This window comes from Mustelus asterias, chromosome 2, assembly GCF_964213995.1.
Source record: "Mustelus asterias chromosome 2, sMusAst1.hap1.1, whole genome shotgun sequence".
NCBI classification, from domain to species: domain Eukaryota; kingdom Metazoa; phylum Chordata; class Chondrichthyes; order Carcharhiniformes; family Triakidae; genus Mustelus; species Mustelus asterias.
The window spans coordinates 16,221,603-16,236,389 of NC_135802.1; the positions used below are offsets into that span (position 1 = coordinate 16,221,603).

General features: G+C 43.8%; 2 protein-coding genes across 21 annotated transcripts in view; both read left to right on the top strand.

The window, feature by feature from the left end:
* The window catches only part of ttc21a (tetratricopeptide repeat domain 21A), a 113,869-nt gene extending 109,710 nt beyond the window's left edge, over positions 1–4,159 (top strand). The window contains exons 27-29 of the mRNA XM_078229672.1: positions 1,410–1,530; positions 3,275–3,342; positions 4,082–4,159. Of these exons, the coding sequence (XP_078085798.1) occupies positions 1,410–1,530; positions 3,275–3,342; positions 4,082–4,159 (267 nt within the window). The remainder of the gene's footprint in view (positions 1–1,409; positions 1,531–3,274; positions 3,343–4,081) is intronic.
* Positions 4,160–7,306: 3,147 nt separating this feature from the next.
* The window catches only part of LOC144505796 (guanylate kinase-like), a 42,838-nt gene continuing 35,357 nt past the window's right edge, over positions 7,307–14,787 (top strand). For 2 of the 20 annotated variants that reach the window (XM_078231844.1, XM_078231851.1), the window contains exon 1: positions 7,336–7,455. In XM_078231844.1, coding sequence (XP_078087970.1) covers positions 7,396–7,455 — 60 coding nt within the window. In that variant the 5' untranslated portion in view covers positions 7,336–7,395. Of the gene's footprint in view, positions 7,465–14,188; positions 14,307–14,787 lie in introns of all 20 variants that reach the window. The other 18 variants (XM_078231843.1, XM_078231842.1, XM_078231857.1 and 15 more) reach the window with 17 other exon arrangements.

The following is a 14,787-nucleotide window of genomic DNA, read 5'->3' on the forward strand; positions in this document are numbered from 1 at the left end:
TTTTCCGGTTGGAGGAAGGTAACTAGTGGCGTGCCGCAGGGATCGGTACTCGGGCCGCAACTATTTACCATTTATATAGATGATCTGGAGGAGGGGACGGAGTGTAGGGTAACGAAGTTTGCAGACGACACAAAGATAAGTGGAAAAGTGAATCGTGTGGAGGACGGGGAAGATCTGCAGAGAGATTTGGACAGGCTGAGTGAGTGGGCGAGGATATGGCAAATGGAGTATAACGTTGATAAATGCGAGGTTATACACTTTGGAGGAAATAATAACAAATGGGATTACTATCTCAATGGAAACAAATTAAAACATGCTACCGTGCAAAGGGACCTGGGGGTCCTTGTGCATGAGACGCAAAAGCCCAGTCTGCAGGTACAACAGGTGATCAAGAAGGCAAATGGGATGTTGGCCTATATCGCAAGGGGGATAGAATATAAAAGCAGGGATGTCTTGATGCACCTGTACAGGGCATTGGTGAGGCCGCAGCTGGAATATTGTGTGCAGTATTGGTCCCCTTATATGAGGAAGGATATATTGGCATTGGAGGGAGTGCAGAGAAGGTTCACCAGGTTGATACCGGAGATGAGGGGTTTGGATTATGAGGAGAGGCTGAGGAGATTGGGTTTGTACTCGTTGGAGTTTAGAAGGATGAGGGGGGATCTTATGGAGACTTATAAGATAATGCGGGGGCTGGATAGGGTGGAGGCGGAGAGATTCTTTCCACTTAGTAAGGAAGTTAAAACTAGAGGACACAGCCTCAAAATAAAGGGGGGTCGGTTTAAGACAGAGTTGAGGAGGAACTTCTTCTCCCAGAGGGTGGTGAATCTCTGGAATTCTCTGCCCACTGAGGTGGTGGAGGCTACCTCGCTGAATATGTTTAAAGCGCGGATGGATGGATTCCTGATCGGTAAGGGAATTAAGGGTTATGGGGATCAGGCGGGTAAGTGGTACTGATCCACGTCAGATCAGCCATGATCTTATTGAATGGCGGGGCAGGCTCGAGGGGCTAGATGGCCTACTCCTGCTCCTATTTCTTATGTTCTTATGTTCTATCTAAGGCCCACTCTCCCGCCCTACCCCCGTACCATTTACCATGGCTAATCTCCCTAACCTACACATCTTGTGACACTAAGCAGCGATTTAGTGTGGCCAATCCACCTAACCTGCACATCTTTGGCCTGTGGGAAGAAACCGGAGCACTTGGAGATATAGGGAGAAGGTGCAAACTCCACACAGATATTCACCGAAGCCAGGAATTGAACCCAGGTCCCTGGCCCTGTGAAGCAGCAATGCTCACCACTGTGCTACCAAATCCCTGAGTTTGTGAAATATGAATTATTTATTTGGTTCTTTTAATCAATTGTGAACAAATTTCACTCAGCTTCTGTTTTTTTTTATCTGTCCAGTCTTGTTGTAAGGCATACGAATACCTGGGGTTTATAATGGAGAAAGAGCAATCCTACATGGATGCAGTTACAAACTACAAGTTGGCCTGGAAGTGCAGCAATGAGGCAAACCCTGCTATCGGTGAGCTCATACATCTCTTGTTGTTAATGGGCATCTTTAATGTAAGACAGAGGTTATCGATAATACCGTGGGAAAACAGGACTACAGGGTACATTGCAGGAAATTTAAACAGCGGGATTTGATATAAGAAATTGAAAATCTAATTTTCCAGATCCCTAACTCTGGATCTTGGTAGGGGACAAGAAGGCAATGTGCTGGTGGGGAGGTATGGGCGCTGGCTAGGCCAGCATTTATTGCTCATCCCTAACTGCCCTTGAGAAGACAAGTGAGTCGTCGTCTGGACCCACTGCTGCTAAAATACGTGTGACTGGGGAAGGCGGAAGAAAGATGGTCAACATGGCAGGTTTCACTGCATGGGATAGATATAGTCATGATGTGGAGATGCCGGCGTTGGACTGGGGTAAGCACAGTAAGAAGTCTCACAACACCAGGTTAAAGTCCAACAGGTTTATTTGGTAGCAAATACCATAAGCTTTCGGAGCGCTGCCCCTTCGTCAGATGGAGTGAAAATCTGTTCTCCAACAGTGCACAGAGACACAGAAATCAAGTTACAGAATACTAATTAGAATGCAAATCTCTACAGCCAGCCAGGTCTTAAAGGTACAGATAATGTGGGTGGAGGGAACATTAAACACAGGTTAAAGAGATGTGTATTGTCTCCAGACAGAACAGCTAGTAAGATTCTGCAAGATCAGGGGGAAAGCTGTGGGGGTTACTGATAATGTGACATAAATCCAACATCCCGGTTTAGGCCGTCCTCATGTGTGCGGAACTTGGCTATCAGTTTCTGCTCAGCGACTCTGCGCTGTCGTGTGTCGTGAGGGCTGCCTTGGAGAACGCTTACCTGAAGATCCAAGGCTGAATGCCCGTGACTGCTGAAGTGCTCCCCTACAGGAAGAGAACAGTCTTGCCTGGTGATTGTCGAGCGGTGTTCATTCATCCATTGTCGCAGCGTCTGCATGGTTTCCCCAATGTACCATGCCTCGGGACATCCTTTCCTGCAGTGTATCAGGTAGACAACGTTGGCCGAGTTGCAAGAGTATGTACCGTGTACCTGGTAGATGGTGTTCTCACGTGAGATGATGGCATCCGTGTCGATGATCCGGCACGTCTTGCAGAGGTTGCTGTGGCAGGGTTGTGTGGTGTCATGGTCACTGTTCTCCTGAAGGCTGGGTAGTTTGTCCCGAGGCATGGTACATTGGGGAAACCATGCAGACGGCCTTCACGACACACGACAGCGCAGAGTCGCTGAGCAGAAACTGATAGCCAAGTTCCGCACACATGAGGACGGCCTAAACCGGGATGTTGGATTTATGTCACATTATCAGTAACCCCCACAGCTTTCCCCCTAATCTTGCAGAATCTTACTAGCTGTTCTGTCTGGAGACAATACACATCTCTTTAACCTGTGTTTAATGTTCCCTCCACCCACATTATCTGTACCTTTAAGACCTGGCTGGCTGTAGAGATTTGCATTCTAATTAGTATTCTGTAACTTGATTTCTGTGTCTCTGTGCACTGTTGGAGAACAGATTTTCACTCCATCTGACAAAGGGGCAGCGCTCCGAAAGCTTATGGTATTTGCTACCAAATAAACCTGTTGGACTTTAACCTGGTGTTGTGAGACTTCTTACTGGGATAGATATGGGCAGTGCTATCCACTGTGCTACCGAATGTTGGATATGTGAATATTTGATAACTCTAATAGTCTCTTTAACTCTGTACATCTCTTTTTTCTGTGCAGGTTACAAACTTGCTTTCAATTACTTGAAAGCAAAAATGTACATGCATGCAATCGACATTTGTCATAAGGTTAGTATTGTGTCAAGAGGTTTTAAACCAAAATATTTTATTCACTTAAAGAAAATGATGGAGTTGGGTTTTGTTCCCTTAATAAAAAAGGTACGTGGACTGTAAGAGCAGAATTTTCCCGTCCCGCCCACCACGGGAATCACAGCGGGCGGGACAGGACCTTGAAAAGGTCCGTTGACCTCGGGCGGGATTTTCTGGTCTTGGACGAGCGCGGCCGAAACATCCCACCCTAAGGGTTAAATTAAGAGTTATTGCTCTATACAAGCTCAGGTTATTTTCCCTGCAAGTTAAATAGTGATTCAATCAAAGTTTTCAAGCTATTGAGAGGAACCGATTAGGTAGATCGAGAGATGTCTGATGGGTGAGGTGAATAGGTTTTTGTTAACCAAAAGTATCCAGGGATAGTATGTGAAATTGGGTCACAGATCAACCCTGATCACACTGAATGGTGGAACAGGCTCACGGAGCTAAATAACCTACTCCTGTCCCTGTGTTCCAATGTAATACAAGAGAGATATTTTCTTCTAACAATTTACTGCAGCCTCTGAGATGTAACAATTATTGCCTAAGCTTCCCGTGCCACCAACAGCAGCATTTGGGAGTCCAGTCGCCCACTCCAGTGGACTCCTGCTCAAAGCATAATGATTGGAGCCCGGCCCAGTCTGTTCTATATCTTTTGCATTTAAAATTGTATCTCCAGGCCAATTGTTCTGAACTGTTTTATCTTCCCGTTTTTCAGGTGCTGAAAAATCATCCCACTTATCCAAAGATTCAAAAGGAAGTTTTCGAAAAGGCAAGAGCTTCTCTTAAGCAATAAGAAGTTCAAACACCTTACATCGATTGTCATTTCCTAAAGTCTAAGAAACTTGTGCATGGACAAGTATCCATTGACAATAAAACTCACAAAGATTGGGCTCATTGTTATCAATGAAAGAGAGTTTTTGCTTGTTAATTTATCTTTATATTAAGCTTTGTGCAGCTTCTTAACATTTACTGAGGCAAAATCTTTAATTCATTTCCTTCTTGCCTGTCTTTGGCTGCATATTCCCTTTCACACGGACATGAAGTTGGAGAGATTGGATGTATAATTCCCCAACCTTCTGAGACAGAAGCAGGAATGTCACCTTGAGTCAGGCCAACAATGAGCGAAACTGTTGTGGAGATATACACGGGCCTCACTGAAATAGAAGGCACGTCTGGCATAGCTTCATTATTGCGATAAACATATCCGACAAAATATTCACTTCCACCAGGATGTATGATTAAAAATGACATGTCTCAGCAAATCTAAGGAAGGTAATCAGTTTTGGCAAGAGAGATATATTTTAGGACATCCAACCCATTTGTAGCAGGCAGCCATTACTGCCAGGGACCCTGCCTTCCACTTAAATTTAATATTTAGGCTGACCTGCCTGTCCACACATCTCATGTGTGGATTAGGTGGATTGGCCATGCTAAATTGCCACTTAGTGTCAGGGGGACTAGTAGGGTAAATGCATGAAATTGTGGAGATAGGGACTGGGTGGGATGATGGTAGGTGCAGCCTACCATATCAGATGGGCCAAATGGCCTCCTTCTGCACTGTGGGGATTTTATGATTCTATGATCATTAGATTGGGAAATTTCAACCATTGCTGAAACGACTTTAGCAACAAACAATTCCTAGAGGTTGGGGCTGAGGCACAGCTTGAGCTGGTTAGTTGTGCATGTGTTTGCATTTTTTCTAGCCAGTCCAGCTACTGTGTATAAACTGACAACAAGCCAGAAATAAAACCCTGCTGATGTTCTGGTACAAAACACAATGACTTTTCACTGAATGCTTTTAAATTCACTGTGACCTGGAAACGAAACTAGTGGTCTACCAAGATGCGTCACTGAGACTTGCCAATACTGTGTAAGTGGGACCCTACTCCTCAAATTTCCCTATCCGTTCCAACTGTCCTGGTAAATCACTTCTGATGCTATTTCCTGATTATAATGATTTAGAGTGCGTGGTGAAAAGGTACTGTGTTATATATTGGGAAATCAGCAGTGCTTCATTTTAGGATTGGTGTCAGCTACCATGCTGCATCAGGATTACCCCTGCAAGTTCTGCTTGTGGTTGTCGGACACCTTGTCATCACCTAGAGGCTGATTCCCTCCTAGCTCTAGATGCCAGCGAGAAGGATCTCTGCATGGGCAGGAGCATCAAAGCTGCTTAATGGTCAGCCACTGGTATCATTCTGATCCTCAGGGTGCAGAGAAATTTTTTTTGGGGGGGGGGTTTGCCAACAGTAAATGGAGTGTGGAGGAGGGGGAAGGAGGGGCAGGGTCTCAGGAGAGGAAGTGAAGAGATGCTGATACCTTGCATGAGGAAAGATGAAGTGCTGACAGAAATCTCTGACGCAAGGTTCATGTGAAGCAAAAAGCTGAAAAAGGGGACACTTGAATATATTGGGGAAAACTGTCAGGATACCGGGACAATTAATGAAGAACCAGCACTGTCTTGGCAAAAGCATGACATCTGGTCACCCAAAATATTATATCAGTCAATAAACATCACATACAAAGATAATCTGGTCAGTATCACATTGCTGTTTGTGGGAGATTGCAATGCGTGAATTGGTTGCCATGTTTTGGGTGGCACAGTGGTTGGATTCTTAATTCCAGATACTTTTTATTGAATTCAAATTCCATCATCTGCCGTGGTGGGATTTGAACCCGGGTCCCCAGAGTATTCGCTGAGTTTCTGGATTTATAGTCTACATTAACAGTCTAGGGTGGCACGGTAGCACAGTGGTTAGCACTGCTGCTTCACAGCGCCAGGGACCCGGGTTTGATTCCTGGCTTGAGTCACTGACTATGTGGAGTTTGCTCATTCTCCCTGTGTCTGCGTGGGTTTCCTCTGGGTGCTCCGGTTTCCTCCCACATTCTGCTGGTTAGGTGCATTGGCTATGCTGAATTCTCCCTCAGTGTACCCGAATAGGCGCCGGAGTGTGATGACTAGGGGAATTTCACAGTAACTTAATTGCAGTCAGTGCGGATTTAGGTATAAGCTAAACAAGCTACAGCTTAGGGCCTCACAATCCGCAGGGGCCTCACAAAATTTCAGAAGGTTTACAATGAAGAGAACATTTAAGAGCGGATACCAGAAAAGAAAAAGAAAGCACCAGCTTGAAGAGCAACTCAAAAAATTACCAAAAGTTGACAGTTACTTTACTCCAGAAACAGATAAGGATCCACAAACCCAAGGTGATCAGCAAAGTCCAAAACAACCACAGCCTAGTGCCTCTGCTACTGAGACAACAGAGTCTGGAATCTCAGCTGAGGAAAACACTGGAAGTGATGCAAATGTGGCAGTGATGCAAATGTGGCGACCCAAGGTCCTGTTTTGGTACGCACCTTTGTCAGACCTTTTGGTGTAACTTTTTAACAAGGGGTCTCCAAGCTTAGGGCAGTGGTTCCCAAACTTTTTTCACTGGACCGCACTTTCGGAATAAAAATTTGCTTGCGCCACACCAAATTTTTTATTGATAAGAAATACATTTAAAAAAACAACTCCTAGCAGTGCTTGATTCATAACATAGAACACAACTACTTTATAATATGATCATGGGACATCCAGAAAGTATAAAACAATGCTTGTTTTTACCATGTTTAAATGTTTCTTTGATTGTCCTTTAATCTTCCCGCCACACTTGCCATCCTCTCTCGCCGCACCAGTGTGGCGCGCCGCATCCTTTGGGAACCGCTGGCTTAGGGCCTCACCAAGTCTAAATCCAGCACTGCAATGCAGTGTTAATGTCAGCCTTACTTGTGACTAATAAATTAACTTTAACCATAGACCATCACCTCCCTTTTGCTTCAAAAAGGAAATTAATTGGCTGTAAAATCCTATAGTTATGAAAAGTGCCATGTAATAGTCAGCCTTCCATCATTTGGATATTTTTGCCACACTTCCCCTGTCAATCAAAACAGGGTGGGCGAGGCCAGGACCGGAAGTGACGGCATACGTCGCAGCGGCCTGCGGCGCGAGGCCGGAGCCGTTGAACGGCAGCGGGGCCGCGGAGAGCGATGAGTGGCGGCCTCCTCTCATGTTGGTACGGCACATCCCAAACATCCTCCGGCGAAGAGGTGAAGCAGGCGGGTTTCTTGGGATATTCTCTGCGAGTTTGTAGAGTTCGTTGCGGTGAAGGGAAAGGATACGGTTTTTAATGGCCGGGCCGTGGACGGGCGGAGGGAGGGGGATGAAGCACGGCGCGTGGAGTGGGAGCTGGAGCCCGGGACTGCCGGCCTGGAGCTCCCGCCCCCTTCCCCTCCCTGGCGAGCCGGATTGGGCGGTGCCCCCAGGGTCTCTGACGCTTCCTATTGGTTGGTTCAGCTGTCAATCGTCCAGCTGTTGGGTGCTGCTCTATTCAGCTGTAGGGGCGGGCGTGCTGTGACAATCATGCGGGAGATGCCAGGCCTTGGACTGGGGTAAGCACAGGAAGAAGTCTCACACCACCAGGTTAAAGTCCAACAGGTGCTGCCAAATAAACCTGTAGGACTTTTAACCTGGTGTTGTGAGACTTCTTACTGCGCTGTGATAACCCAGTAGGGAAAGCTTGCAATGCACTTTCAATAAAAGCAAATTACTGCAGATGCTGGAATCAAACCAAAAGAGAAAATGCTGGAAGATATCAGCAGGTCTGGCAGCATCTGTAAGGAGAGAAGAGAGTTGACGTTTCTAGTTCAGATGACCCTTTGTCAAAGCTAAAAGGCACTTTCTCCTATTTTCATAGCCAATGCACTTAACCAGCACATCTTTCTAACTGGGAGGAAACCTGTGCAGACTCTGCACAGACAATGACTATAGCCAGGAATTGAACCTGGGTCCCTGGTGCTGTGAGGCAGCAGTGCTAACCACTGTACTGTGCAGGTTTCATGTCTGCCCTCCATCTTGCCTATTAAGCTGATCTTTCTCTTGTATTAAGCTGATCTTCACCCTATCTGTAACTGCAGCACTATATTCTGCACCCTATCCTGTCTTTCTCCCGTGTATTCTTATGAACACTAAGAAATCTCACAACACCAGGTTAAAGTCCAACAGGTTTATTTGGTAGCAGGAGCTTTTGGAGCCTCAAGCTCCTTCTTCGGTGAGTGAAGACTTGTGTTCACAAACAGGGCATATAAAGACAAACTCAATTTACAAGATAATGGTTGGAATGCGAGTCTTTACAAGTAATCAAGTCTTAAAGGTACAGACAATGTGAATGGAGAATGGGTTAAGCACAAGTTAGAGATGTGTATTGTCTCCAGCCAGAATAGTTAGTGAGATTTTGCAAGCCCAGGCAAGTCGTGGGGGTTACAGATAGTGTGACATGAACCCAAGATCCCGGTTGAGGCTGTACTCGTGTGTGGAACTTGGCTAGCTGTCTCTGCTCAGCGATTCTGTGTTGTCGTGTGTCGTGAAGGCTGCCTTGGTGAACACTTACCTGAAGATCAGAGGCTGAATGCCTGTGACTGCTGAAGTGTTCCCCGACTGGAAGGGGAACACTAGGGGCTAAATATGTTGGTACTTCTAGAGATTATTCTGATAAATCATTTCGAGATTATAACAATTGGTTATAACAACACTATAACAATAGTGTTGTGAATACTACTATGGAAGACTTAATTGAATCCGAGTTGCCTGATGATTGTGTCTGTGTTACTATACCACATGAGAATGATGCAGAATTACTTCCAAGAGAAGAATTGTCTACTAAAGTTCCATACTTCTAGGATCATGGGCAGTCAAATTCCAGAATGTCGTATACAGTCAAAGAGGAATAGATGTCCCCCCCGGTCAACTTTCTTATTGACTGTGTATAATGATTAATGATGCATAGTACTGGGTCTCGAATATTACTGATCCTACGGATAACATTGTAGTAATTTGTTGTCAGGACCACAGAAGTAAAGGGGGAGGAATGTTATATACTTTAAGTGGAGGTTGCTTTAAGAGCTGATCACATGATTTGATGGTGATGTCACTAGAATGTTGCCACAGGCTGTTGTTTTACATTCAGTTTGTACTCTATACAGCCAAGAGGTCCTGGAATAAATCTGCTGTTGGTTTGAATCTGTATGTGCAAACCACACCTTTTCTTCTTGTGTAAAGCACACAACACCTAACATAGTTAGGACATTACTAAAACAAAGAACTATAGACCTGTTAGCCTTACATCAGTATAGGGAAAATGCCAGAATCTATTACACTAGACACTTAGAAAATAATTGTAGGATTGGGCAGAATCAACATGGATTTATGGAAATAAGTTTTTGAGGCTGTAACTAGCAGGATAAGGGGGAACCACTGAATGTACTATATTTGGATTTTCAGAAATCTTCCAATAAGGTCCCACCTAAGAGGTTAATAAACAAAATTAGAGCACATGAGATTGGGGGGTCATATACTCACATGGATTGAGAATTGGTTAACGATCAGAAAAGAGAGAGTAGGAATGAATGGGTCATTTTCAGGTTGGTGATTAGTGGAGTGCCACATGGATCAGTGAATGGGCTCCAGCTATTCATAGCTTATGAGTGATTTGGATATGGGGATTAAATATCATATTGCCAAGCTTACCTAGGTGAGAATACAAGTTATGAGCAGGATAATTCTGCCAAAGAGGCTTCAAGGGGGCTTAGACAAATTGAGCAGGCAAGAACACGACAGATGGAATAACTGGAAAAATCCATTTTGGCAAGGAAAGCAGAAATGCAAGGCCTTTTTTTGTTCATGAGCTATCGAAAGCTAGCATTCAGGTGAAGCAAGCAATTAAGTAGACAAATAGTAAAATTGGCCTTTATTGCAAGAAGATAAGTACAGGAGTAAAGGAGTCATGCAGTAATTGTATAGAGCCTTGGAGAGACTACACATTGCGTTTTCTGTATAGGTTTGGTTTCTTTATCTAAGGAAAACTTATATTTGAATAGATGGAGTAAAGGCTCACCAGGCTGGATTGTCCTATGAATGGACTGGGTCTATACTCTCTAGTTTAGAAGAACGAGAGGCAATCTCATTGAAACTACAAAAGAATCTTTACAAGGTTAGAACAAAGGGGCACAGTCTCATGACAAGGGATAGGACATTTAGGATTGAGGTGAAGAGGAATTTCTTTACTCTACAGGTGATAAATCTTTGGAGGTTCAGTCACTATGTTCAACACAGAGCGATCAACCGGCACAAGAATGACTTCTTCCCTGCTGCCATCAGACTTTTGAATGGACCTACCTTTTTATTAATTTTATCTTTCTCTACACCCTATTGGTCAGCATAACGTCACCAAAGAGATTCATCTTCAATTTGAACTATGTAAGAAATTGGACCTGTTTCTGGTAAAACTATGGCTGGTACCCATTTCTCACTTGTGGCATAATTATGCACTAACACTCTAGCTCCTTCATAGAATCCTACAGTGCAGAAACAGGCCATTCGGCCCATCGAGTCTGCACCAACCACAATCCCACTCAGGCCCTATCCACATATTCCTACATATTTACCCACTAACCCCTCTAATCTATGCATCCCGGGACACTAAGGGGCAATTTAGAATGGCCAATCAACCGAGCCCGCACATCTTTGGACTGTGGGAGGAAACCGGAGCACCCGGAGGAAACCCACACAGACACAGGGAGAATGTGCAAACTCCACACAGATAGCAACCCGAGCCGGGATTCGAACCCAGGTCCCTGGAGCTGTGAAGCAGCAGTGCTAACCACTGTGCTACCGTGCCGCCGTGATGACTGTATAAATAGTGATGAAACTTCCATGTCAAAAATTATACTCAGTGCTTTTTCTAGCTGAATATAGGTAGATTCGGCAATAGTCACAGTAAGCAAAGCAAAAGCTATTGGTTTTTCTTCTCCCGATGGCATAATATGTGGAACTACTGCCCCTACTCCATAAGCTAAGTGTAGCAAGCAAGCAGTAATGGTAGCTTTGGCTTAAAATGAACCAATACTTCAGACTTCTGCTAATCCTGGAAAGGCCCTTCACTGCATCACATTCATTGGACGTGGTACTTCTAAAATAGCGCCCATCTTTTTAGGTGCTTTATGTAAGAAAAAGTCACATTTTTCTTTTTTACGCAGACCATGTGCTTGAAGACATTCTAATGCTGCTTCTAAATTATTTCAAATGCACTTGTTCGCTGGATCTTGTGATTAGAATATCATCCAGGCAACATTGTAGCGCAAAGAGACCACTTAAAACCTGATCCATCAATCTTTGGAATAAGGCTGGTGCGGATGTTATTCCAAAAGGCAATCTTTTATAATGAAAAGACCTGATGCTGCCCTTTGTTTTTGCTGATTTTCAAATTGAAGAAGCATCCATTTGGCATCTACTGTGCCAAGCCCCCTCAGAATCTTCTAAGTTTCAGTAAAATCGCCTCTCACTTTTCTAATTTCTAATGAGTACAAGCCCAACTGTTTCAACCTTCTAAGCTAACTTGGTCCACTCGGGAATCTCTCGAGGGAACCTTCTTTGGCAACCTCCAATGCAATTATGTCCTTCTTACATAGCGAGACCAGAACTGTACACAGTGCTACTCCAGATGTGACCTTACCAGTTCTTGTGCAGTTGAAACCCAAAAATGCAGGTTAAGCTTGTGATTTACTGAGTAAGATATGCAACTCAAGAAGCTATCTTTGGTTTTGACTTTCCTAGCATTAGTTGAAGTCATGCCAAATGCAAGATCTAGGACTGTGCTGGGTGATGAATTTGAGAGGGGGGAAAGAGAAATTGCTGGGTTATAGGAAGGACTCTGACTTGTGCTGACTTATCGCGGTGCTTTGGAGTGAAGCAAGCTGATTGAATCTGTGCCAAGTCCCCTCGTGAGGAGTGAACCTGATGTGTGGCCTTTGATTTGAGAGGACCCACATAACTCGTTCCATCACACTGAAGGGAAATGTCTGTCAGATGTTGGATAAGGTGTGGGGAGACTCAGGATGACATTTTCTAGCAGTCAAATATGCAAACAAAGGATCATGGTTTGATGTCTGTCTTGATTGAGTTGTAGAGGATGGTTGCTGTTGAAGCTCTGTGCCTCCACTTATCCAGAAGGATGTTTGCGGTGCATTCACAAGAAGTAGCACAGATCACCATAAAATGTAAAATCGAGTTTCTGATACCAGCTATTTGTAGTTTGAGGATGATTTTTACCATCTACCTGGTGGGATTCGTGCATGGAATCCCAGAGCATTGCTCTAGGTTTGTAGTTTACCAGTTCAGTGACATAGACCACAGGAACCCAAGCCAGTGTGTGCTAATTGTCTAATGAGTGACTAGAGGCTACCTCTTAAAGCCCCAGTCTGGGACATTCACATAATTTGTTGACCAGTCATGAGGGGGCTGTGTGGTCAAAAGTACTATTTTTGAGAAGAGACGTTCAATCAACTCTGCCGGTTATGGTTGCTGTAAAAGATCCTTTGTCAAGGCTGATGTTTGAAGTTTTTGTGAGATTTCAGTAGGAGGTTTGGGTGCAGTGAGGGGATATAAATATGATGGTCCCTGATGATTCAGGAGAAACATCTTCACTTAGACAGTGTACAATTCCCTAATATGAGGAGTAATCGGGCAAAAAGTGATGGTGTTTTGTGTCGTAAGGCCATTGTGGTGGTCAACTGAGAAAAATAACATGGGTACATTTAAGGGACAGAACAGTAAAATATGTTGGACTAGAGTGGTGGGAGGAGCTGATGTGCAGCATAGACTGGTTGAGCTGAATGGCCTGCTTCAGCACACTCTATAGCTAGAACATCCAATGCTAACAGCTCTTTATTTAGATAATGGGCTGGTTGCAAGTTTGAATTTTACAGATTCAGTGGGGTGAATTGCTAATATTTTAATGTTAGATTGAATGTTCAAGTCAGTTACTGCTGTGATGTAGTCATAGAATCATAGAAACCCTACAGTGCAGAAGGAGGCCATTCGGCCCATCGAGTCTGCACCGACCACAATCCCACCCAGGCCCTACCCCCACATATTTACCTGCTAATCCCTCTAACCTACACATCCCAGGACTCTTAAGGGGCAATTTTTTTTAACCTGGCCAATCAACCTAACCCGCACATCTTTGGACTGTGGGAGGAAACCGGAGCACCCGGAGGAAACCCACGCAAACACGAGGAGAATGTGCAAACTCCACACAGACAGTGACCCGAGCCGGGAATCGAACCCGGGACCCTGGAGCCTTGACATCTCCATGATGTGGAGATGCCGGCGTTGGACTGGGGTAAACACAGTAAGAAGTTTAACAACACCAGGTTAAAGTCCAACAGGTTTATTTGGTAGCAAATACAACAGACAGATTCTTTCACTGGTGCATCATTTTAAAAGTCCTGAAAAATACAAAAGTTCATATGACCTTAAATAAATTGGGCTAAAATTTATACGCAAGGACCTATCAAGTCAGTTTATAATGTCAATTTAAAAACCCAGTTTTTCATTCTGTTTGTGTTTGTGAACAGAATTCCCACTCACCTGAAGAAGGGGCTTGCAGCTCCGAAAGCTTGTGTGGCTTTTGCTACCAAATAAACCTGTTGGACTTTAACCTGGTGTTGTTAAACTTCTTACTGTGATGTAGTCAGCCAGCATTTTATGACACACACAAATTTATTGCTTGTTTTTTAAAAAAAATGTTGTGTGGATGTACAGAGTAAAACTAATGCCTTGTGTAGAATTTTCCCAAGTTTTTTTGGGCTCTGGTTCCACTCCTTTTTTACGCTAAATGTTGAAAACTGGGTTTTTAAATTGACATTATAAACTGACTTGATAGGTCCTTGCGTATAAATTTTGACCCAATTTATTTAAGGTCATATGAACTTTTGTATTTTTCAGGACTTTTAAAATGATGCACCAGTGAAAGAATCTGTCTGTTGTATCTGCCTGTGTCTTAGCAGCTTCTTAGCCATGTCTTGCACTTGTGCAGGATGTGCAGAGATTCACCCAGCTGAAGGTAGACATAGCTTATGAGTGAGGTTATCAGTTCTGTTTGTGGTTATAACTTTAGCATATCTTGCACTAATGTGCCCAAAATGGGGAAGACCTTTCACGTTACCCCTCACAAGTTTTCAACAATTTCTGTGTGATATTAATATAGTTTTAGTTAACCTGTGACAGACCGGATTCTACATCAACACTATTATATTGAAGATCAAGTAAGTTATCAAGTGTACTAACTCGATCAGGCAACTTTCTTATTCCTGTACTGGAGCCATGATGTTGCACATGATGTGCATATTTAGTTGCTTTGTAATGTCTAAATGTGTATCATTGTCTTGACTGAAGAGAGAACTGAACCTTAAGATCATTAGCCTGCTATTTGTAATTTGGAGAACATTGGAGTTTCAAAGAGATTGATTCAAGTGCATTAAACAAATTATTTTACTTTATAAATTTGTTATTCTTTCTGGACTAAAACTTAATTGGTGGCTGGT